The following is a 19,820-nucleotide window of genomic DNA, read 5'->3' as shown; positions in this document are numbered from 1 at the left end:
TCAAACCACACAACGTAAGAGATGGGGCCGCGAGCTTCCACCATTGTACGCGTACTACATGCCGGCATGGCCGTCGTGACTCGTATGAGTCGGGCGTTCCGCTGTGTTAACGAGCGCGACGCTCAGTGGGCCGGTCGCGATTGAAAGCAGATATTGTGACTGCATTGTGGTCCTCATGGCTGTAGCAAAAGGGGAAGCGGAGAGATAAAGAACGACGGTAGCAGAAACCATAAGTTAAAATAAAATAAGTACATGCCCTCGCCGGTGGAACTCAAAGGCGCTTGTGCGGCTTCACGAGCAAGGGCATCTGTCCGCCCTTCGACTCCTCTCCGCGAATGAGGGGCCGCTGCACGATCGCTGAGTGCTTCACGATCATGTCCGGAGATACCGCCAGCTCGAACTCGAACGTCCTAACGAGGGTGAACACCAAAGCCTTCATCCTGACAACGCATCCATCACAAGAAGCGTCCGTCATTAACAAACGCACTAGAACATCTTGAAGGAGCGCGACTCACTCGATAACGGAGAACCGCCAGCCGATGCATGCACGCGGGCCGCCGAGGAACGTCATCATGTTGCCCCACACACCTGGGATGTTCTGCACGGTTTCCGGGAGGGACTCCCACCGTTCGGGCCTGAAGGGTGAAGTCAGCACAACGAGAGCAGCCCAACTAGGACAAAACGCAACACACTTGAACTCTGATGCATCTTCCCCCATAATGCCTTTGATCGGTTCAAGGCCGTGATGGGGACATCAATGATAGTGCCCTTGCTGATACTGAGGAAATGGAACAACATCAGTCGACTCATAGTGGATCGCGAAGGTCGGCGCGGGCATACTGTACTGTGTCATGGAGATTACCTTGGGGATCGGCGTAGGGCGTGCTGAGCGGGACGACATCATCCTGGACCGCGACCCTCAGAGTGACCGGAACGGGCGCGTGTACGCGCATCGTTTCCCGGACGATAGCATCGAGGTACGGGAGCTCTTGGAGTTCATCCATGGTAGGATTTTCAGTTGGGACATTCCAAAGCTCCTCGCGCAGTCTTTGCTGAACCTCTGGAGCTTGGCTCAGAGCGAAGAGGCAGTAAGCAGTGACGGTACTTGTCGTCTCATGCCCGGCGACTAGGAACCTGCAACATACTCAGGATCCGCGCCGCTGCACAGCGAGAGCAGCATACTCACGTCGGGACCTCTGTGGATGAGCAAGTACGTCAGTGTCAGTGACAAAGCAACATAACACCACGTACGGGCAAGCACGTCTGCATCAGACATTCTTTGATGCTCAGGGATGTCTGTAGCCATGTTTGCCTTGATGAGGAGTGTCAGGAGGTCGCGACTACGCAGCCCCTCCAACTTCCCGTCGACCTTCCCACCGGCGGCTTCCGCGGCCTGTTTGATGTCTGCCTTCTTTTCGATGAGCAACTGCTTGCCCATGCGCCGCATCGCACTCATCGCAACGGCAATCTGTCTGCTGCGCCATGTCGGCTGGAAAAAAGTACGTCAGTAGATAGCAGAGAATGTAGTCCCGCGAGGAACATACAATCAAGCGCAGCGGCGATATGAAGAAAGTCAACATCGTCCAGATGGAGGGCTTCGCGGAGGCGGAGCCGAAGATGACCTGGAAAGCATTGTTCAACTCATTAGACTTGCTATTCGGCTTGAGCGAGTCGAAACTGTAGTTGAAGCCTACACACAAGGTGCTGCTAAGCAAAGCTCAGAATATTCGAGGAAGAGGTGGCTTACCGGCAAGTCCAATGCCATCGAGCGTCGTCTTTCCCAATCCGCTCATGACATCAAGACGCGCCGGCTTCTCATCACTCGACATGGCGTCAAGCCACACGTCGCGCAGCTGATCCAGCTACGTGAGCCACACTGACACGCTAAGCGAGTGGATTTCCTACCTCGAGCGCCTTTGCCACGAACGTCTCTGTCAGGTCGCGGATCTGAGAAGGCCCAAAGGCAGGGTTCTTCACAGCGTTTATCAGTATCAAATGGCAGAACAGCGATGTACATTGCATATCCTTACCATGACCTTGCGCTGATCGCACGTGCGAAGATCGGTGAGTGAGCACTCTCAGGGTTGAACACGCAAAGTCATACCTGTTGACGGTGCTTCTCGCCTGCAAAGCTGTCAATCCCTGATCTCAGGCTACCACTCGTGAGTACGCACCTTCCACAAAGAGCATCCCTAGTATCGTACAATGTGGTTTAGTACGTCCTAGGGGCGCTTATGGTGACAACTAACCTCCACCGAGTGTCTGCATGAGGTAGAACTTGACAGCCTCGGGCTTGTAGTACTCCATGGACCGATTCAAGATGTGACCCAGGGCCTTCAAGTCGACGGTGTAGAGTCTATCCCGCTACAGGAGCAAAATCAGGCCTGATAATTGATGTATTAGATGTTCGAACGCACGCCCAGCCATCCCTTGTACTTGATGGTGTTGCCGTACTGTGCAGTCCACCGCTCTTGCATGACCGCATTCTCGGCGCTGTAGATCTCCTGGAGGTTACCAAACAGCCAACTCGCGTTGGGAGGTCCCGGAAGGTCGCGTATCGTAGAGTTGCGCGACTGGTATACGAGACGCGCCAGAATCCATAGTATAATTAGAGCAGCTGCGAGGGAAAGAAGGAAAGCAAGACTCGTCAGCTGGGTGAAGAAAATCATGTCAGTCGGACCCTTGGCGGCTCGAAAGCGACTGCAATGAAGGTGGGGGCGAAAGGAGGCAAATGTCCGTGATACATGGCAGAGTCGAGCCTTGTGGACAGATCCGGTGTCCAGCGCGGGAACTGTCTGAGCATGTCTTCGTGATCCCACTGGCCCGGGGCCGCCCAAAGCGACGTGCTCAGCCACAATTCGACGATCTCGATGCGTTGATGCAACTTTGATGGCTTCCCGATCCCGGACACCCTGCCCGAATCCCGACGTTGCCAACCACCAGCGCGACGACAAAGCATCTGCCTTGCTGTCTGTATCGAATAGGCCCACTGCTAACTTGATATGCCTCTCAACATCTCACGCGCACAAGTCCAGACCAACCAAGAATCAAGGATGGCATGTTTTTGGGTCTGATCTCAATATTCTCGTCATATCACCGCTTGCACTCTATTCCGTACATGATGTAAACGGGCAAGTTGGCGTTCAACGTGATGCCGCCAATACAGCCCCAAACCTCTGCGGTACGCGTTTCGCCAGCTCAATTATCCTTCTGAAGCGTGTGTGAAGCTTCGAGTCCAGTCAAGCTGAAGGCGCGACAACCACCATGCCTGACCTCGACGACTGCATCTGACTAGTAAACAAACCGATGGTCATTCGTCTGCTCACTGGGTTTCCTGCAGCCTCAATCGGTCCATCATGGTACGGTGCTCATTCATCTTCACTGTCACGCAAGTTGACATTCGGCGATACGATTAGCAAGCCCGATCCGGAAACTGAGCCTGTGCGTCCCGTCAAAGTGCGCCCGCCTTGACGTGCCTGAGAGACCAGAGCGCGGTGACCCGGAACCGCGTTGTCGACGGATGCCCAAGTACGGTCATATACATTGATGGGATCTGTTGCAAGGCGGAGCGGACGTTATCTTGACTTTTTTGGGCAATCATTCCGTCAACTTAGATCACGCTGATGCAAATGCTTCCCCATTGATTGCCCTTGAATTGCCCTTTGACTTCACTGGCAACTCTATCTGCAGGAGCCCAAACAGCTAGAGGCATGATGGAAGGAATACGGCCATGCGGCTCGCATTGGTTGATTTGTTTTAGTCACCTGTATACCTGCGCGACCGGGCCCGGCTCTGAAAACCGCGGTAATGTATACCTCCGAGACAACGGCAGGAATCCAAACGTACGCTACTGTTCATCTCATCGCGGCGCCCCGCTGTGGCCGCGTAGAAACTAACTTCACGTCGTGAGCGGTACGTATGTCTGAACACCCCAAAGTCTTCGTTATGTAACTCAACTTCTGCGGATCTCAGAATCATCGTAGCGCTTCTGAAATTATTTCAATTTGGGCTAGTCAGAAGGTGATGAGATGAAACCTCGCATCGCCACTCGGTCTTGCCCCAAGATGCATCTAGATTGACGTGCAAGTCGGGCCATCACATCCTGCGCGATCAGCCCAAGGGGCCCGCTCAGCGAGGGCTGACGCGGTCGTGCTCCTGCACTTTCTCTCACGAACGTTCACGACCTGGTGCATCTGGACCTGTAGCGGTCGACAGGACCAGTTTTTAGTCTTTCCTTTCTTCTCGTTGTTCTTCAGTGCTCCTTTCCCATTCCATCGCCTCGAGATGTCGGAGTCACTCAACTTGAACCTTATGTGAGTCCTTGTCATACGCCTCGCTACCTGCACGCTCACATACGTCGCGTAGTGCCGGCCCCCAGGTGAGATAAAGTCCGCGTCGTCCCTGGGCAGATGTTGAGATCCTGTGCAGCTCATCGGGGCATTCTTCAACTGGGCGTTGCTCGGTGTCCTCAATATTCAAGTTTGTACGTAAGAGTTTATACTGCTCGATCGCAGCTATACTCAATGTCTTCGCTTGACAGATTTATACCACACTTACTTCCCCAAGGACCGATGGCCTTTCAAGTTGATGGGTAGGTGCTCCGCTTGAGCCCTCACCAACTTAGTCTCATTCGCGTACGTGCTAGTCTATGGCATCCTCGCCTTCGAGTGGGTCCACACTGGCCTGGTCACCTCCGGCTGCATGGATATCTATGTCTACAACTACGGCAATGTTGAGTCTCTGGTATCGTTGCACAATTCCTGGTTCGCCGTACCGGTCATGTGTGCCATCGTCTCCGTGTTCGTGCAAATGTTCTTCGCATGGCGGATATATAAGTTCTCCAACTCGTACTTGCTGGCTGGCGGTGTCGCTACGGTGCGTAGCGTCTCTTTGGTGAAACTGGCACCTTGCTGATGTTTTCTGTAGCTGTCCCTTACGCAAGGCATCTCTGCTCTCGTGGCCGGTGGGATGGTAAGATCCATCGATCCACACCAAACCCCGATGTTTCTGACCTGCGCTGCTCGGTTGTAGATGGAGCCCTTGAAGGCTGCTCAGGATATTGCTCATGGCAGTATCTTCCCTGCCATCCTTGTGTGTAGCTCTTCCATCCTCCGTCAGGCGTGTGCTGACGTGCGATAGGTATGGTTATCCGTCACAGCCGCAGCAGATATCATCATCGCCATTCTCATGACTGTTTTGGTACGTTTTGTCGCCCGCGATCACGTTGAAGCCTTAACCATCGGGGTCTGTAGCTGCTCAAGAGCAAAAACGGCTTGCCGCGAACTGAGGCTTTGATCAACCGGATGATCCAGCTCGTCGTAGAGACTGGCATGCTTACAGGCAAGTAACTGTGTTGTCATGCGTGCGTGGTACTTGTATTGACGCGATCATTTAGCGGGCTGCGCCGTGATCATGCTGGTCCTGGCGAAGGCCCCTCAGGTAGGTAGAGAGGTGACATTCTCAAGACGATTGCTAAGAGCATCTTACAGACGAAGAATACCTTGCTATACGAAGCCCTGTGAGTTTACTTGCCACCTTGCACAGAGGCTCGCGCCTGACCTTCGACTCAATAGCTCGCTCACTATCACCAAGGTGTAAGTGCGACTCGCGTAGACCGTGCCAGACTGAATAATCTGAACTGCTTCACCAGATACGCGAACACATTCCTTACGAACCTTAACAGCCGGGCGCATATGCAAGAGGGCCTTCCGAAGGTGTCTCTGAACCGTCGCGGTATGGAGAGTTCAAACGCTGCCACTTCGAGGGGAACGATCAGTGCCGTCTCTCACCCTATTAGTGGATCATACGAGCTACCGTCGTACCACAAGGGCTACGAGGTCAATTCGTTCAACGAGCAGGTGCGTAGCAGATCTGTCCCGTACGACCGTGAGGCTGAGATTTATCTGTAGAAATCTGAGGGCGACGTTCTGGCCATCGCATGAGCCTTGTCCTTGGAGCAGGTTACTGTGGGACAATGGATTATAACTTATTTGCTCCTTTCACCGTGTAGCCTTTTTTGATACCATTCATTGCAAGATATCACCAGTTTTCAGACATGCGCGTGTGATTGTTACTCATGTTGACGTCGACTTGGTAACTCACTGGCGTGTCGTTGGCGTTATAGTTGTTGCGCTCAATCTCAATTCACCTTCGCGAGATTCAGTGGTGTTTTCTGGAGAACGATGATCTGTTGAGGCAGAGATTCTAGCCTGCTTGTCGACTATTGCTGCATGAGTTATTCGAGTCCAGTTCGAGTCCGAAGTGCATAACTTATTGTCACGGTACTACGTGACCGGCGTCTACAGGGCCGCTGCGGCTACATTCCCAGGATCTGGAGGCTGCCAGTGCCAGCCCTCCTCCTCCAGCCTCTGCCAGCCACCGATCGGCTTTACTTCTTCAGTTGACTGTGGCCTGAAGCTGGAGGCTCTGTCCATTCCTTCTTAGGCTCTGGGATCTCTCAGTGTCGGTGGACGAAGCAGAGGACGTCTTACCGCTGTTGAGCTTGATGCCAGGTGCCGTTATACGTTCTGTACAGCCCGCCCGACGCAAACTCCCTACAACTCATCTCCGCGACGACCACGAACCTAATCGGCTCGTAAAACAATTGGCGGACATAATCAGACGTCACAATCTCTCAAATCCGAGCGACGACGGTAGCCTCTCGGATTCCAATCAAGTAGGCAAGTCGTCGGAAGGGCAATCCGACAGCCACAGCCGCAAGCCGTCCAAACTCTCCGCCAAAGCCAAAGTAACCACACTCTCACCAGCGTGGCTCTGGCGTCCCACATTCGCTGAACGCATCGCACGCAGCAAACAACGACTTGCATACGCTTACTGGTCGTCTGCCCTCACCCTCCTGAAATTCCCGGTGATGGCTGCTACTCTTGACCTGCAATCCAGCACCGTCGTCAAGGCCATCAAGGCCCCGGAGTGGCCCCTTTACTCGTGGAGGACAAAGTCGCCAAATGCACGCCTCATATACACACGGGACGTTGACGAGGCGAACGCTGAGCTCTCCAAGCTGGAACCAGGTCCTCTGGGGCTGGATATGGAATGGAAGCCTTGCTTCTACGCGGGCGAACCTGAGAACCCCGTCGCTCTCGTCCAGCTGGCAAATGATGAGGTCGTTCTGCTCATACAAGTGAGCGCTATGACAAGTGAGTCGTATCATCCCACCAGTATGTTAATGTTGAATGATGCCATGTCTAGCATTCCCGGAGAAGCTGCGAGAGGTGTTGGGTAGTTCGCTGTATGTCAAGGCCGGCGTCGCCATCAAGGGTAGGTCATCCTTGCAAATCCCAGCAACTCGTGTGCTGAGCATCATTCACAGGTGATTGTATGAAGATATATCGAGATTTCTCGCTCATTTGTCGCAACTGCGTCGATTTATCTCTCCTTGCACGCACCGTGGACAACGACCGCTGGAAAGGAGGATATCGGCAGAGCATAGGTCTGAACCGTCTGTGCGAGGCATACGAAGAACTGTCATTGGTGAAGGGAAAGATCACGAGGAGTAACTGGGAACTTATGCTCTCGGAGGCCCAGCAGGAATGTAAGTCGCCTCTTTACTGAACATCAAAGATGCATCCTAATGTCAATTCATCCCCCGCCAAGACGCTGCCAACGATAGTCACTCTGGGTACGCACTCTACCGCCGACTCGCCGCGATGGCGAACGCCATGTCTTCCGCGCCCATGAATACCTGGTACACGTTCGACTACATCGGGAGACCACTCGACTCAGAGACGGGCATGGCGTGGGTCGCGGAGAACCCTAACTACGACCCTGGTCCACCTCCCCCAGTTCCATCCCTGCCAAAAGATGGAGTCCCCGATTACGCTCGAAGCAAGCGTCGCAACCGCCGTCGGGAGACCGATGACCTCCCGCGTGCGTCCGAGGTCTCTGTCATGCACCCACAGCCATCCTTGCTGCTGGAAGACGATGGCGACGTGATCGTCCCTGGCCCATCCCGGTCGTTACCAGCGCCCAGACCGTATGATGGACCGCCTAGGCATGTAATGGCCATAGGCTCCTTTGCACGACCAGACGTTCCTCTACTCGTACCACACACCCATCGTGGTCGGGGACAGTTCGATGCGCGTCGTGGGCAGTACGGTCGAGGCCACGCGAACGTGCAGTATGCGCAAAACGGTCGAGGCCAAGCGAACACCCAGTATGCGCAAAACGGTCGAGGGCAGCCACCCAACCAGTACGCGCATAACGGTCGAGGGCAGCCACACTCCCAGTATGCGCATAATGGTCGGGGGCAGCCACACTTCCAGTATGCGCATAACGGCCGAGGACAGCCACACATCCACCACGCACCGTATGGCCTAAGACAGGACGCGCAGCAAGGGTTCTACGACTCAGGACAGTCGAACAACGCGCAATACGCCCCACGACAGCCCGGCAGTCGTGATCACTCAGGCTTGTACGGAGGCCCGAGCACTCATGAGCGCCGCGGAGACGGGGAGAGGGAAGAGGGTCAGTCCCACGGCCAGAGGAAACCTCGCTGGAAAAGAGGGAAACCACCGCCCCGTGCTGACACGGCGGGCTGAGTAGATCTAGTCTTAAGTAAAGGACACTGTATCTTCACGGACACGCGCACTTGCTTCGTAGCTGCATCTCAGTCGTTGCACTATTTCTGTATTATACTAGTAGGTAGGATGTACATTGCATCGCATCGCTATACAACACCACAGCTCAGCGCCCTCCACTGATCACCGCCGAGCCTTCTCTGCGATCTGCGCATCATGGGACATCGCCTGCCACGGGTGTAGGATCCAATTTGAGGGTCGTCGCCGTCAAGCGGCTCGCCGGCTGTCTAAGTCAGACATTCAATTTGATACCTACCCTACGCAGACGTGAGAAGTGGTGCTATCATGCTCCGAGCGCAACGGCGAACTAAAGGCGCGTGCGATGGACTAAGCTGCCACGCAGGGGACGAAGACGCCGATGGGCGAGGGTTTCCAGCCGTCGTCCCTCGAAACCCTTCTCCAGCCTGGAGGGAGCCGAGAGGCGGGGCTCACGATCGGCTCCCCTACAGGCTGTGTTTCGACAGCCTCGGCGCGTCCGTTGGGTTCGAGAGATGGCGCCTCTGTTTGCAGGGAGAGGAGGGTGGAGAGGCGCTCGTGCATGAGCAGCATGTCAGCCTCCTGCCAGGTCTGCTAGGAGGAAGTAGGTGAGCTGGGAGCGCGCTATTACATACGGGAGAGGCATACGCTGGATGGAACAGGACGTGGCATATTGAGCACGAGCGAGGCTGCCTTCTCAAGCGTAGGATGACCCTCGCTGAGTGCTCGTAGAAGCTCCTGTACTCTGTTGAGCACGTTCCGTAAGTAACACGTCGGTATCAAGAACGCAGCACAGGCTCACCTTTTTTCTCTGGTACCCGAGAAAGCCCTGGTGGGCCCCAGAGCTGCAACCAGCTTCGAGACGACGTCTGCCCTACTGACGTAAATATCGTCATCCCCATACGCGTCGTCCTCCTTCCTGCCATAGGTGTCCACAAGCCAATTCACCCAGCCAGCGATGCAGCGGTCGTGGGTGGCGTCCTGTTTCTGCTTTTCCTGTTCTGCGTCCAGCATTACCACGTCTGCGTCAGGTGTCTGCGCAATTTGCTCTTGACTGCTAAGGTGTGAGACAGCATTAGAAATCAGAGCAACCGGTAGACTTGGGTGGAGCGATTGAAGATGAGCCAAGAGGGGTGTCCAGATGTTGAGAATGAATGGAGAAGGGTGAAACGCTGTAGAAGATAGCATTCGCTTCCTGTGAGTGATGGTGAGCGTCCTGCAACGATTCCCAAATTTGAAGAGTCGCACTTCTTGGATACCGGAACTAGTGCCCCTTTCTCCAGCAATGCCTCGGCTAATCTGTCCAAGGCCCAGCGTTCTCTAGGGTCGCTTCCCTCTCCCTCTTCGCTGTCGATGTCGTCCCAGGCAGTCGCCGCAACAGGCGCTGCGACCTTCGCCTCCGCAATCCACCGTTCTACGTCTCTTAATAAACGCGCCATGTCGTGCCTAAACTTGGTGGCAAGGCTCGCATCCCGGGCAGTCGCCTTTGCCAGCGCCTTGTATTGTTTCAATAGCGGTGCGATGGGCCGGAGAGCCGGTCGCTGAAGTTGAGACGCATAAGGTGCCGACGGGTTGAGCGTGGGCAGGAAATAATTGTTGAGGAGCCAGGCCATCGCCTGCCGCGCTGCTTCTCTGAGGACTTCGATGCTAGGCAGGTCTTCGTGCGTCGCGGCGTGCCGGAGTTCTACGAGCCATTGAGGGAGTCCTAGCTGTGCTGCGATGCTGTTAATCGAGCGAGCGTACGCGCCGAGTTGTAGCGGGTCGACGAGGCCATTCACGAGTCGAATGACCGCGGTGGAGTAGCCCTGCCTCAACGACAAGTACGAAGAGGACCCTTGACTTTGCAGCGCCATGTCGTGCAGTGTGACCGTGAGCAGCGCATGCGCGGACTCGAGAGCGTGAGGAAGCGATGTCACGGCCTTCCATGCCGCAAGCTTTCGGATCGTCAGACGCACAGCTAGGACAACGCTGTAGGCCACTTACTTTGTTGACAGCGAGCTCCTTCGCGTCAAGATCATTTTCGTCCGTGTATATCCACGAGCATACTTGTTCGAGCTCGCCGATGTGGGCCCACGGTACGCGGCGCGGCAGTCTCATCCTAGAACCAGTGAGCTATCAAGTTTTGTACTATATGAGCGCAAAGCAATGACCCCCGCGACGCGTGAGTCTCTGGGTGGAGACCGAGTGAGAGCTTGATGAGGGCGCGCTGTGCAAATCTGCAACCGGTCACTCACAGGGCTCCTCGAGCGCTGTCAGTCATGCCATATTAGGAAGGACGGTCGATCGACAGGCGATCAGAACAGTGCGTCCGGGTACAGGACGTCGAGAACAAGGACGACTCGACAGACGTATAATTCATTCAGGACTATGAACGAGTGCACACAGTCCGGCTGAAATTTTACAGAATATCATAATTGGCACTGGACGGTACAATCTGACTGCACACAGTCATTGGAGGGTAAGGACTACGCCGTATCGACAGTCGGGACTCGGAGTGAAAGCGGCAGCGCCGATGTTGCAACGTTGAACAGCCGATGGAAGAATTACGCTAGAACTTGCACAGCCGTGCCTCAGGTGCGCTCGCTTGCTGAATGAATGTACGGCAAAGTCACTATAAAACTCACAAGGAAGACTGCCAGTCGCCTCCACTCCCCCTTCATCCGTCTTCTGAGGATCCCACTTGTTCTTCCTACAACTCTGATTACTATTTATCACTTACTTTCATCTATTCTCTCATCACCATGGCTATTCACCTGAACCAGCGCGGTGACATCGCCGTTGCTGAGATTATTCTTTACATACCAATCCTCGTCACGGCAGGTTTTCTTGTTGCCAAGCATGGCGCTTCGAGGAAGGCAGGATGGGTCCTCCTGCTCACCCTTTCGCTCAGTACGTGTCGTCAGACATCTTCGGAGCAACAGCAGACTCACTTGACCGCGATCACCCAGCTCGTATCGTGGGGGGTGGTTTACAAATTGCCTCGCAGCAGAACCCATCGGATGTTCAATTGGACACCATCGCCGCCGCATTGGTATCGGCTGGATTGTCGCCTCTCTTGATGGCTACCCTCGGTTTCCTTGGGACAGTGTCAGTACCATTCCTTCGTCTCTGACATATAAGGGAGTTCTTACCTTTCACCTAGGTGTGAAAATACACTCGGCGAGGACCCACCCTTCGCGATGGGCCTCAAGGTCCTACAACTTCTCGCTACCGCCGCGCTTGTGCTCGGTATCATCGGCGGCGTCCACTTGGGCAGTGCGAAGACGGCATCCGACCTGAACAACGCCCTTACTCTCAGACACATCGGAGGCGCCCTCCTCGCAGTGCTCTTCGTACTGATCTTCCTGGTGCACTTGTTCTGCTGGTCCAACATGAGACGGATCCTGAGAAGCCGACGGACAGTGAGTCGACGAGGTCGTCGCTGCTATCGACGTAGTTACTGACCGGCGAATGCCCTGCAGCTGCTCAAGGGGATCAGCGCGGCTCTCCCCTTCCTTGGCGTCCGAGTGGCCTACTCGGTCCTCTCCGCATTTGCGCCCTCCACGCTCTCCATCTCTGATGCTGGCGTGGTCACGACCGTGACGCCAAACTCACCATTGATGAAGTTCAGCCCGTCCACCGGTAGCTGGCTCGTCTACCTGCTCATGGGCGTCCTTCCGGAGTACTGCGCAGTGTTGATCTATGTAGTCGCGGGAACGCGAACACCGCTGAAGGACAACGAGACGGACTACGCACGCAGCGCAGCAGCTGATTATGAGGACGAGCGGTACAAGTGGTCAGTGGAACAGCCTCTCCCTGCCGCTCAGCCCGTTGGTTGGCCCGGGAGACGCTAGGACGTTGTATGCGATAACAGTACTTACTAGCCTCTGTAATTTATTGTCAATCACGATTTACGGACGTCAGATTACAGTGGAGGATATGCACTCCCCGACAGCAACAGACGATCCGTCGCATGAGGCTGGATGGACTGTGGTATTTTTAGAGTACGCATCGCATTCTGCCACAGCGCCCACTGTGATGATAGCCTCGGAGGTGCACTGGGCGCCTTCGGCGACGATCCCATATTCGGATGCTCCGAGTGCAGTCCGAGTGCAACGTTGATGACAGGCGAAGCGCACTGAGGGTGAGACGAGTCGGATGGTTGAGAAGGGTTTAGAGGGTCTTGAAAGACTTGCTAGTAGATGCCAAATTGGGAGGAACAAGGAGAAAGAGAGGGCCTCAGGTAGATCGCATATGTTTGTGACAGGAGATGTGCACGCACAGGCGAAAGACCCTGAGACTGCCGGCGCAGACGTACTTGACGTACCGAGCCTGCGCGGTCCGTACTGAATATGATCCCAGTATTCGTAAGTGACAGCGGCGCTGCGAGCGCCGGTGTACAGCCAATAGCAAGCTAGAATCCCCGCAGATGGTACGGCAGCACTGCACAGTTCAGGTTGAGATCCTCCGAGTCTAGAATGTAGCAATCTCATTTGGCGCAGCTGATATAAAGCATGAAGAAGGGTGCATACCGACATTCCCCCTCCCCTTTCTACTTCGACATTCGGGAATATCAGAGCTTTTGACTATCTTTCTGTGACTTCATTCATCGCACTCGTCTTTTCTTAACTTCTTCGTATTATTGCCCGTGACTATGACTATCCACTTGGATCCCCGTGGCGACATCGCTGTAGCAGAGATTGTCATGTACCTACCCGTGCTCTTCGTCTCGGGCTCTCTCGTAGCCAAGCACGGTATTACCAGGAGGGCAGGATGGATCTTCCTACTTATCCTGTCAATTGGTACGTGTTGTCAGACGACCATACAGTGATACCACGCTTACCTGTCCACTGGCCCTCAGTCCGTATCGTCGGCGGTGCCACGCAAGTCGCCGCGGAGCAGAATCCGTCGAACATAACATTGGACATCGTGTCCTACACGCTGACGTCTGCCGGCGTGTCACCTCTCTTACTCGCAACGATCGGGTTCCTCGCAACAGTGTCAGTACTGTCGATCTGCTCCCAACATGATAGATTATGCTGACCTTCATTGTTGCTGTCAGGTGTCAGCGCACCCTCAGCGATGACCCGCTCATCTCACGGGGCCTCAGGATCATGTCGCTCATCTGCACGATTGCCTTGATTCTTGCCATCGTTGGCGGCGTCGACATAGGCAACGCGAAGACGGCAGCTGACTTGAACAAGGGGGCAGACCTCCGGCACGCCGGCGCCATCCTCTTCGCGGTGCTCTTCGGGTCGATCTTCCTATTGCACATGCGCTGCTGGAGCGAGATGAGTAATATCATGAAAGCTAGGAGGACGGTGAGTTGTTATTATGCCGTTACAAACGAGCTGAACGAACCGTAAATACCAGTTGCTCAAGAGCATCAGCCTTGCTCTCCCCTTCCTTCTTGTCCGCGTGGTCTACACCGTACTCTCCGCGTTCGCCCCCTCCACACAATCCATTTCTGCCTCTGGCGTGGTCAGCAGCACAACGTCTGACTCAACTCTGGCCAAGTTCAGCGCGACCACCGGCAGCTGGGTCATCTACTTGGTCATGAGCGTCCTCATGGAGTATGCGGCGGTCATGGTGTACTTGGTTGCGGGGACGCGGATTCGGTTGCAGGACGATACGGACTATGTTAAGAGCGCGACGGTTGACTACGACGAGGAGCGGTACAGAATGACGGCGGAGCGGAGACCTGTGGCGGGCTGGCCGCGTTGAGATCATTGTTGTTCATACTCGCTTTCTATATTTTTACGTTATTTGACTTTAATGCTATGGGCGTTGAGCCAAACCTACATACTGTATCGGGCCGGGATCTCGGCCGGACATGGTACTCGGTCAGTCGAGTGCCGTAGGCTCAATTCCCAGTCTTACAACAAATTATGCATACCAGTCGACTCTCAGAATCCTCCTCTACCTCCTGGTATAGTTTTCTTGTGATCAACTTTGAGATCGAGCCCACGGTGGTCGACTGACCGAGTACCCTGTCCGGCCGAGATCCCGGCCCGATACAGTACTTATTACATAAGTTGATACTTGCCACGACCGTCACCCGTGACTGTAGTGGTTGGATAGGCGCTCAAGCTCAAGCGTCACTTGTCGGGAGCAGGAGCAGGAGGAGGGAAAAGAGGAATCGTCTAAAGCCCATGTCGATGTCAGTCGGTCTGTCACGCATCTTCACGGCGGCACCCGCTCGGAGGACCAGAGCCTCCGCGGTCACATCTATCGTCTACCTCCGATGTCTGAAATTTGGATTCTGCGGTTCAAGTCGATCGGTAGTAACATATCAACAGAAACAACTACGGTACAAGTACAACACTGGGGAATCAGGGTGACAGTCGGCCAGTCAGTCTTACTTGGCATTCTCTTTGAAGTAGTCCAGCGGTATAACACTGTCCGGAGTGAACTTCCCGTCCGCTATGTCCTGCCTCATCTTCCGTTCGAACCGCGAGTCCTTCTCTATCAGCCGATTCATGAATATCCCCTGCCCCGCCCCCTTAGTATCGAACGCGTATTCCCAGATCTTCCTCGCTCCCGGTGCATCAAGTCGGAGCTGTTTCATGATGCGGAGGGGAACCCTGAATTGAACTACACACGTTTCCAGTGCGTGTAGCGCAGTATGCAGATACCCTTGTTCAGAAACATTTGGGTGTCAGATAACAGAATGCGGGTGACCTGTATTGAGAAAGACGTACAGATGTGCTGCTCGTCATCCCGAGGTAATAGCATGGCTGCCTGATAGAAAGCCCGCTGCGACTCGGAGAAATGATTGACTGTGGCGGCGAAATCATCGTCGATGTTTCGAATCGCCATGTGTTCGTGGTAGAACCCAGTCGCGCTAGAAATTATTATGCGAATCAATACGAGGTGTCACAGAGATGAAGAGCAGTTAAACTAACGCCAATGCGTGAGCCTTGGGATAGACGCCGAACGCCGACACGAAACCACGGACATCCCCGTAGTCCTGATGTCCCCCTGGAAATGATGCTTGTCCGATCTCTGGCATCTCACGAATGATGCTTTGTGCCTCTTCATACAGGGCTTCCAAAGGGGCTATCGGGCTCTGCGGGGTTATTTCTGTGATTTTGCGACTTGAAGCCTGGATAAGATTATGTATCAGTCGACTACACCGCCAAAATTTCGACAGGTGGTGGCTAGGTAGTCGCCGTCTTGAGGAGCCCACCTCAAGGCTATGTGTCGCTGGCATCACCACCATGTGGATGCCAGACTTCATCGGGGATGGCTCCGGACCGATTCCAGGTCGGGCATAGGTCACATTGTAAACCCATATATAGTACACACGCTCGTCCTCCTTCCCATTGCCTGCATCGCCATATGGTGGCCACCTGGCAAACCTTCCTGGATTTCGTTCAGTCAGCCCGTCGACTGTCACCTGTGCGAATCTATACCATCCGTCTGTTCGTACTGCGAGTCTCCATCCGGATGCCATTTGCGCAAATACACATTCAATGGCTGTGAAATGCAGGGAAATGCAAGCTCAACCATACACTTCAATTCACGGCGATTTACATGTATATTATATACACCACTACTTTCGTCCACCATTCTCAACTCCCATACCTATGTACGGCTTGATGCTCTTCCATCTACTCACAAGACCTGTCGAGAGGTGGCCGGCAGATTTGGATAGCACAGGCACATTCACCGAGGCGTGGATACGTACTGCAGAGGGCTCGAACTTCGGGCCTGTGGGTGCGTGGATGAGTGGGCGATCGCGTGGGTGCCGGCCGGCCGAGTGGGCGCACAAGGGGGTGCATGCGAGAGGCCGTGGGCAAGAAGGAGTACGAGCGTGCGAGCAAGCAAGCGGACGAGGAGGTAAGCAGAAAGCCGGACAGGTAGGCAGGCAAGAGCGGGCGACAAGTTCACAGACGCTAGTGCAAGCGGACAAGAACCGGTGGACGGATGGGTAGGAGAGGGCGAGCAGGCGAGCAAGAACCGGCGGGTGCGTGGCCAAGAACGGGCAAGCAAGAGAACGGGCTAGCAAGTGGGCGGGCAATGAGCCGAGCACGGGCGGACGAATGGACGAGCGCGAGCGGGCAAGGACAGGCAGGCGCGGGAGCAGGCGCGAGAGGGCAAGCAGTTGGGCGAGAGGATGCGCAAGTAGGATGCGCGGACTGGCGGACCATGGTGACTAGCAACAGATGGTCTCCTTGTATACGCCTCTCTTGCTTTCTCTGCGCTTGTTGCACTCGAGCTTGAGCGCAGGTGCTCAGATTCATCGTGTTCGGGTATGGTGCGGCCCGAATGCTTTTGGTGCGTGGTCCTGATTGCCTGCGCCGGACGGGCTGGGGGAAGACATGCATGTGGATGGGAGAGCAGTCAGGCGGACATACGAGCAGTCGGGCGAGCAGACGAGCAGACGAGCAGTCAGACAGGTAGACAAGCAGTCGGGTGCGCGGACGAGCAGATAAGCACACAGACGGCCGGCGGATATACGAGGAAGCAGGCCCACACTGAGAGAGCGAGCATGTGGGTGCGCCATACGGCTGATGCCAGAGCCAGCTGACAGCTAGTTGAGCGAGCGGGCGGGCGGAAGTAGAGACACGTAGATGAGCAGGCAAGCAAGTAATGAGCTCAGCTTAAAGCCTTCGTGCTTTCTTTGAAGCTGCCTGCTCCTTCCTCTCGTCTTGCCCTCGTCGGGTTTCTGCAGCCTTGTTGCCATGGAGGCGACTTTTCACGGACATTGCATGTGTCCGAAATCGCCCGCTGGTGATTGTGTTACGTCTTGGAAGAGCCATGCGAAGGCGAATGGTTTGCGGGACTTCGATTCATACACGAGCGCAGGAGTCCGTCATGGCGGTGGAGACTCAGACAAGGGAGGAAGAAAGCGTCAGCTCAGCACGCCGATCGGGAAACTCCGAGGCGGGCGCTTTTAACTTCAAGTCTGGACTGGAGCTCGGAGGCCGACGCCCGCGTCCCATGGGGGCTCGTCCATGACTCAATAGTTCCTGCCCTCTCCCTGTCGAGCTCCGTTACGACGAGCAGTTCCGACACGGTTCTGGACGACCCTGGCGCCGAGGATGACAATGCACTCCGAGTCTGACCACTCTTGTTCAATCGGGGTATGCTGCATGATCATATGGGCCAGCAATGGCAACTCGTCGCAATTCATATATGTGAAAAGCCTTGATGGCATGCCCGCGCATTCGACATGTAGTGGTATGCATATTAGTCAACGTAGCAATTTATCACCGCGATGGGCCGCGAACTTGAATACATCTACATTTGCGATGGTTTGCAGGCCACTTTTGACTGAAGTTCAAGTTGCGCTACGTCAAACCGCCGCTGTGCGATGTGGTAAGTGTATAGAATGAAGCCAGTAATCAGCCTGAGCGAGTGATGTCTACCAGCCCAATTTAGGTCTACTCACGACGTAGTGGACATGTGGGATAGAGATCAATATATTGTTGTATACCATCCACATGATCCACATCGGGCGAGATGCCCTTAAATACATTGGTGCTTGCAATACGAGCGGGTCTCTACTGCCTGCATAATTATCTAAAGGGGACATGGCAGCCGGCTGGAATCCATACATCGGTGCGGCGGGGAACCACATGTCCCAAAAAGGTAAATTACGGGTGGCAGCTACATGGGTGCTCTATAACCCGTCGGCCGACTCCCACGTGTGGCGTAGCTCTGGTGACTACGTGGGCAGAAATTGGCGGTGTAGGCAACTTGAAGTACGGTGGTGAATGGCATGCACGTACAACCCTCAATGCTTCTAGTCTCAGCCTACGAAGACCCCTCATCCAATGTAACTCGAAGATCTCGCCTTTGTCTTCGCGAGGGACACCTTTCCACGGGCCCGTCCGTCCCCATTCAAGCAATTCCAGCGCCGCGTTATAGTGAGTGAGGGCCTCTTGTGTGCCTTTCTGGGTGTGCATAGCGAAATACCCTCGCATGATCCTAACACTAAAACAAACAGGGTATATGAGCCGCCAGCAGATTATGGCAACCGCACAGCATACTTACCGGATAGTGGTATCAATCGAACGGCGAACTGAATCCCAGCCTCCTTGCTCTTGACGTATCAACGCTTCTCTTATGACTTCTTGCACCGGGACGTCGTCGCGCCATGCACCAGTGGCCTTCTCTTCCATTGCCACTATTTTGACACCCGCCTTCAGGTTATGCTAATCGCGACTCTTCGAACATCATACCTTGTTGAGGCCATTTGTCCGACAAAATTGGCGAGTGCATGTTAAATACACGATCATCGATGAGTATGGCGTTCGTGATACAGGCCACGACCTACAGCGCATCACTACAAACACTGAGGAAAGACACTGTGAGACCCACGTCTTGGCAAACAAAGACTTCTATTCCACGGATCGTTGGCCACTTCCTGAATTGGGTCAAAGTAAAGATGCCCCTGTCCCAGAACTAGCGAAGTAGTCCACGACTGCGAAATTGTCAACGAGGCACATACGTACCTCAGAAGCTCGCAACAGAACCCAGGCCTTTGCAACAAAGTTAGCACGGCATGTGAGAAACAGATCTCTGATCACTCACACTGCTGCTTGCACTCTCGGGCAAACGAGCCTGGAGCTCTTCTTTCATCGCTTTGGCACGATCCGGAGGCCACCTGCCTTTCATCTCCCTGATCCCCGCTGAGACTTTCGCTGCTTGGTCCTGCGCGGTCTTCATGTCGACCTCCCACTGCTCCTTCTGCTTCAATATCGCGGCAGTGAGATCTTGCTTCCGAGTCGGCATGGATGCTATTGCTTTCTTGAAATATTCGGCACTCTTCTCATATTCTCGCAAACCCTATCCACGATGGGGACATGATGAGAGGAGAGAGAGCCACAAAAACGGAAGCGCACTTTGCATGCCGCAGCGAGACGACCCCAACCCTTCGCATACGTTGGGTCTAGTTCTGTAGCCTACATTCAAATTCATGATGACCCGGGTCAGTGCGATCCGTTTGGCATCGGCAGAGAGAGGGCAGAGCTGAACCTTCTGCGCATCAGATTTTGCCTCCGGGAACCTGTACAGACATTACTTGAGCGCGCATACAGCATATACACGCCGGCAACTTACATGTCCAAGTGGATCAAGGCCGCCGCGCGATTGGCATATAGGATCGCGTTCTGATCATCGTGCGAGATGGCCTGCCCGTACTTGAGCCACGCGGAGTAATATTCGCCACTTGCGAACAACGAGTTCCCTTCGGATTTAAGCTGCAGCGCAAGCGTAGAATCAGACATGGCTGATGACGTGCAGCTCAGGCGGCCACCG

At 54.6% G+C, this 19,820-nt stretch overlaps 9 protein-coding genes across 9 annotated transcripts; 4 read left to right on the top strand and 5 right to left on the bottom strand.

Moving 5' to 3' along the window:
* Window position 1: 1 nt before the first annotated feature.
* Window positions 2–2,796, bottom strand: B0H18DRAFT_1213022 (cytochrome P450). The gene is made up of 14 exons (XM_048036502.1): window positions 2,418–2,796; window positions 2,250–2,364; window positions 2,175–2,192; window positions 2,105–2,124; window positions 2,031–2,042; window positions 1,906–1,971; window positions 1,748–1,853; window positions 1,545–1,690; window positions 1,252–1,489; window positions 1,187–1,196; window positions 841–1,134; window positions 689–778; window positions 516–635; window positions 2–440 (listed from the first exon to the last, which is right to left on the bottom strand). The coding sequence occupies exons 1-14, from the start codon at window positions 2,667–2,669 to the stop codon at window positions 272–274; spliced, it is 1,656 nt and encodes a 551-aa protein (XP_047890841.1). The 5' UTR covers window positions 2,670–2,796; the 3' UTR covers window positions 2–271.
* A 1,236-nt stretch (window positions 2,797–4,032) lies between these two features.
* Window positions 4,033–6,176, top strand: B0H18DRAFT_1021214 (uncharacterized protein). The gene is made up of 14 exons (XM_048029526.1): window positions 4,033–4,313; window positions 4,366–4,378; window positions 4,429–4,483; window positions 4,541–4,591; window positions 4,646–4,875; window positions 4,927–4,971; window positions 5,032–5,091; window positions 5,140–5,199; window positions 5,253–5,340; window positions 5,396–5,439; window positions 5,490–5,518; window positions 5,574–5,594; window positions 5,651–5,858; window positions 5,910–6,176. The coding sequence occupies exons 1-14, from the start codon at window positions 4,285–4,287 to the stop codon at window positions 5,940–5,942; spliced, it is 966 nt and encodes a 321-aa protein (XP_047890840.1). The 5' UTR covers window positions 4,033–4,284; the 3' UTR covers window positions 5,943–6,176.
* A 695-nt stretch (window positions 6,177–6,871) lies between these two features.
* Window positions 6,872–7,694, top strand: B0H18DRAFT_880172 (ribonuclease H-like domain-containing protein; the record flags this gene model as incomplete). The annotated part of the gene is made up of 4 exons (XM_048040745.1): window positions 6,872–7,157; window positions 7,210–7,278; window positions 7,331–7,552; window positions 7,615–7,694. Coding segments are annotated over 4 exons (657 nt in total), but the record flags the coding sequence as incomplete, so codon positions are not given.
* A 108-nt stretch (window positions 7,695–7,802) lies between these two features.
* B0H18DRAFT_1021210 (uncharacterized protein) lies at window positions 7,803–8,316 on the bottom strand. Its single transcript, XM_048029525.1, has one exon. The coding sequence runs from the start codon at window positions 8,289–8,291 to the stop codon at window positions 8,055–8,057; it is 237 nt and encodes a 78-aa protein (XP_047890838.1). The 5' UTR covers window positions 8,292–8,316; the 3' UTR covers window positions 7,803–8,054.
* A 608-nt stretch (window positions 8,317–8,924) lies between these two features.
* B0H18DRAFT_880157 (Las1-like-domain-containing protein) lies at window positions 8,925–10,670 on the bottom strand (the record flags this gene model as incomplete). Its single annotated transcript, XM_048040744.1, has 5 exons — window positions 8,925–9,167; window positions 9,222–9,318; window positions 9,376–9,768; window positions 9,822–10,507; window positions 10,557–10,670. The coding sequence occupies 5 exons, from the start codon at window positions 10,668–10,670 to the stop codon at window positions 8,925–8,927; spliced, it is 1,533 nt and encodes a 510-aa protein (XP_047890837.1).
* A 644-nt stretch (window positions 10,671–11,314) lies between these two features.
* On the top strand, window positions 11,315–12,406 carry B0H18DRAFT_1086143 (uncharacterized protein; the record flags this gene model as incomplete). Its single annotated transcript, XM_048032000.1, has 4 exons — window positions 11,315–11,462; window positions 11,522–11,660; window positions 11,716–11,974; window positions 12,035–12,406. The coding sequence occupies 4 exons, from the start codon at window positions 11,315–11,317 to the stop codon at window positions 12,404–12,406; spliced, it is 918 nt and encodes a 305-aa protein (XP_047890836.1).
* Window positions 12,407–13,206: 800 nt separating this feature from the next.
* On the top strand, window positions 13,207–14,276 carry B0H18DRAFT_956651 (uncharacterized protein; the record flags this gene model as incomplete). The annotated part of the gene is made up of 4 exons (XM_048042480.1): window positions 13,207–13,354; window positions 13,414–13,552; window positions 13,615–13,873; window positions 13,926–14,276. 4 exons carry the CDS (start codon window positions 13,207–13,209, stop codon window positions 14,274–14,276), a joined length of 897 nt encoding a protein of 298 aa, XP_047890835.1.
* A 634-nt stretch (window positions 14,277–14,910) lies between these two features.
* On the bottom strand, window positions 14,911–15,792 carry B0H18DRAFT_956650 (uncharacterized protein; the record flags this gene model as incomplete). Its single annotated transcript, XM_048042479.1, has 4 exons — window positions 14,911–15,146; window positions 15,254–15,396; window positions 15,458–15,657; window positions 15,742–15,792. The coding sequence occupies 4 exons, from the start codon at window positions 15,790–15,792 to the stop codon at window positions 14,911–14,913; spliced, it is 630 nt and encodes a 209-aa protein (XP_047890834.1).
* Window positions 15,793–18,180: 2,388 nt separating this feature from the next.
* Window positions 18,181–19,789, bottom strand: B0H18DRAFT_956649 (uncharacterized protein; the record flags this gene model as incomplete). Its single annotated transcript, XM_048042478.1, has 9 exons — window positions 18,181–18,225; window positions 18,290–18,494; window positions 18,555–18,687; window positions 18,743–18,833; window positions 18,882–18,965; window positions 19,016–19,042; window positions 19,095–19,349; window positions 19,470–19,569; window positions 19,623–19,789. The coding sequence occupies 9 exons, from the start codon at window positions 19,787–19,789 to the stop codon at window positions 18,181–18,183; spliced, it is 1,107 nt and encodes a 368-aa protein (XP_047890833.1).
* Window positions 19,790–19,820: the final 31 nt, after the last annotated feature.

Source organism: Fomitopsis serialis (assembly GCF_022376445.1).
Source record: "Fomitopsis serialis strain Sig1Antser10 chromosome Unknown B0H18scaffold_60, whole genome shotgun sequence".
Lineage (NCBI taxonomy): Eukaryota > Fungi > Basidiomycota > Agaricomycetes > Polyporales > Fomitopsidaceae > Fomitopsis > Fomitopsis serialis.
Note: the sequence above shows the minus strand (reverse complement) of the source record. Positions and strands in the feature narration are given on the sequence as shown.

Excerpts from the sequence above, each read along its gene's own strand:
- B0H18DRAFT_1021210 (XM_048029525.1), bottom strand. The coding sequence starts at position 8,291 with ATGCGCATACTGGAAGTGTGGCTGCCCCCGACCATTATGCGCATACTG.
- B0H18DRAFT_1213022 (XM_048036502.1), bottom strand. The coding sequence starts at position 2,669 with ATGATTTTCTTCACCCAGCTGACGAGTCTTGCTTTCCTTCTTTCCCTC. Across the intron at positions 636-688 it reads ATGCATCAGAGTTCAAGTGT|GCCCGAACGGTGGGAGTCCC; the intron begins GTTGCGTTTTGT and ends TTCACCCTTCAG. Across the intron at positions 441-515 it reads TGGCGGTTCTCCGTTATCGA|GATGAAGGCTTTGGTGTTCA; the intron begins GTGAGTCGCGCT and ends ATGCGTTGTCAG.
- B0H18DRAFT_1021214 (XM_048029526.1), top strand. The coding sequence starts at position 4,285 with ATGTCGGAGTCACTCAACTTGAACCTTAT. Across the intron at positions 4,876-4,926 it reads TGGCTGGCGGTGTCGCTACG|CTGTCCCTTACGCAAGGCAT; the intron begins GTGCGTAGCGTC and ends TGTTTTCTGTAG. Across the intron at positions 5,440-5,489 it reads TCCTGGCGAAGGCCCCTCAG|ACGAAGAATACCTTGCTATA; the intron begins GTAGGTAGAGAG and ends AGCATCTTACAG.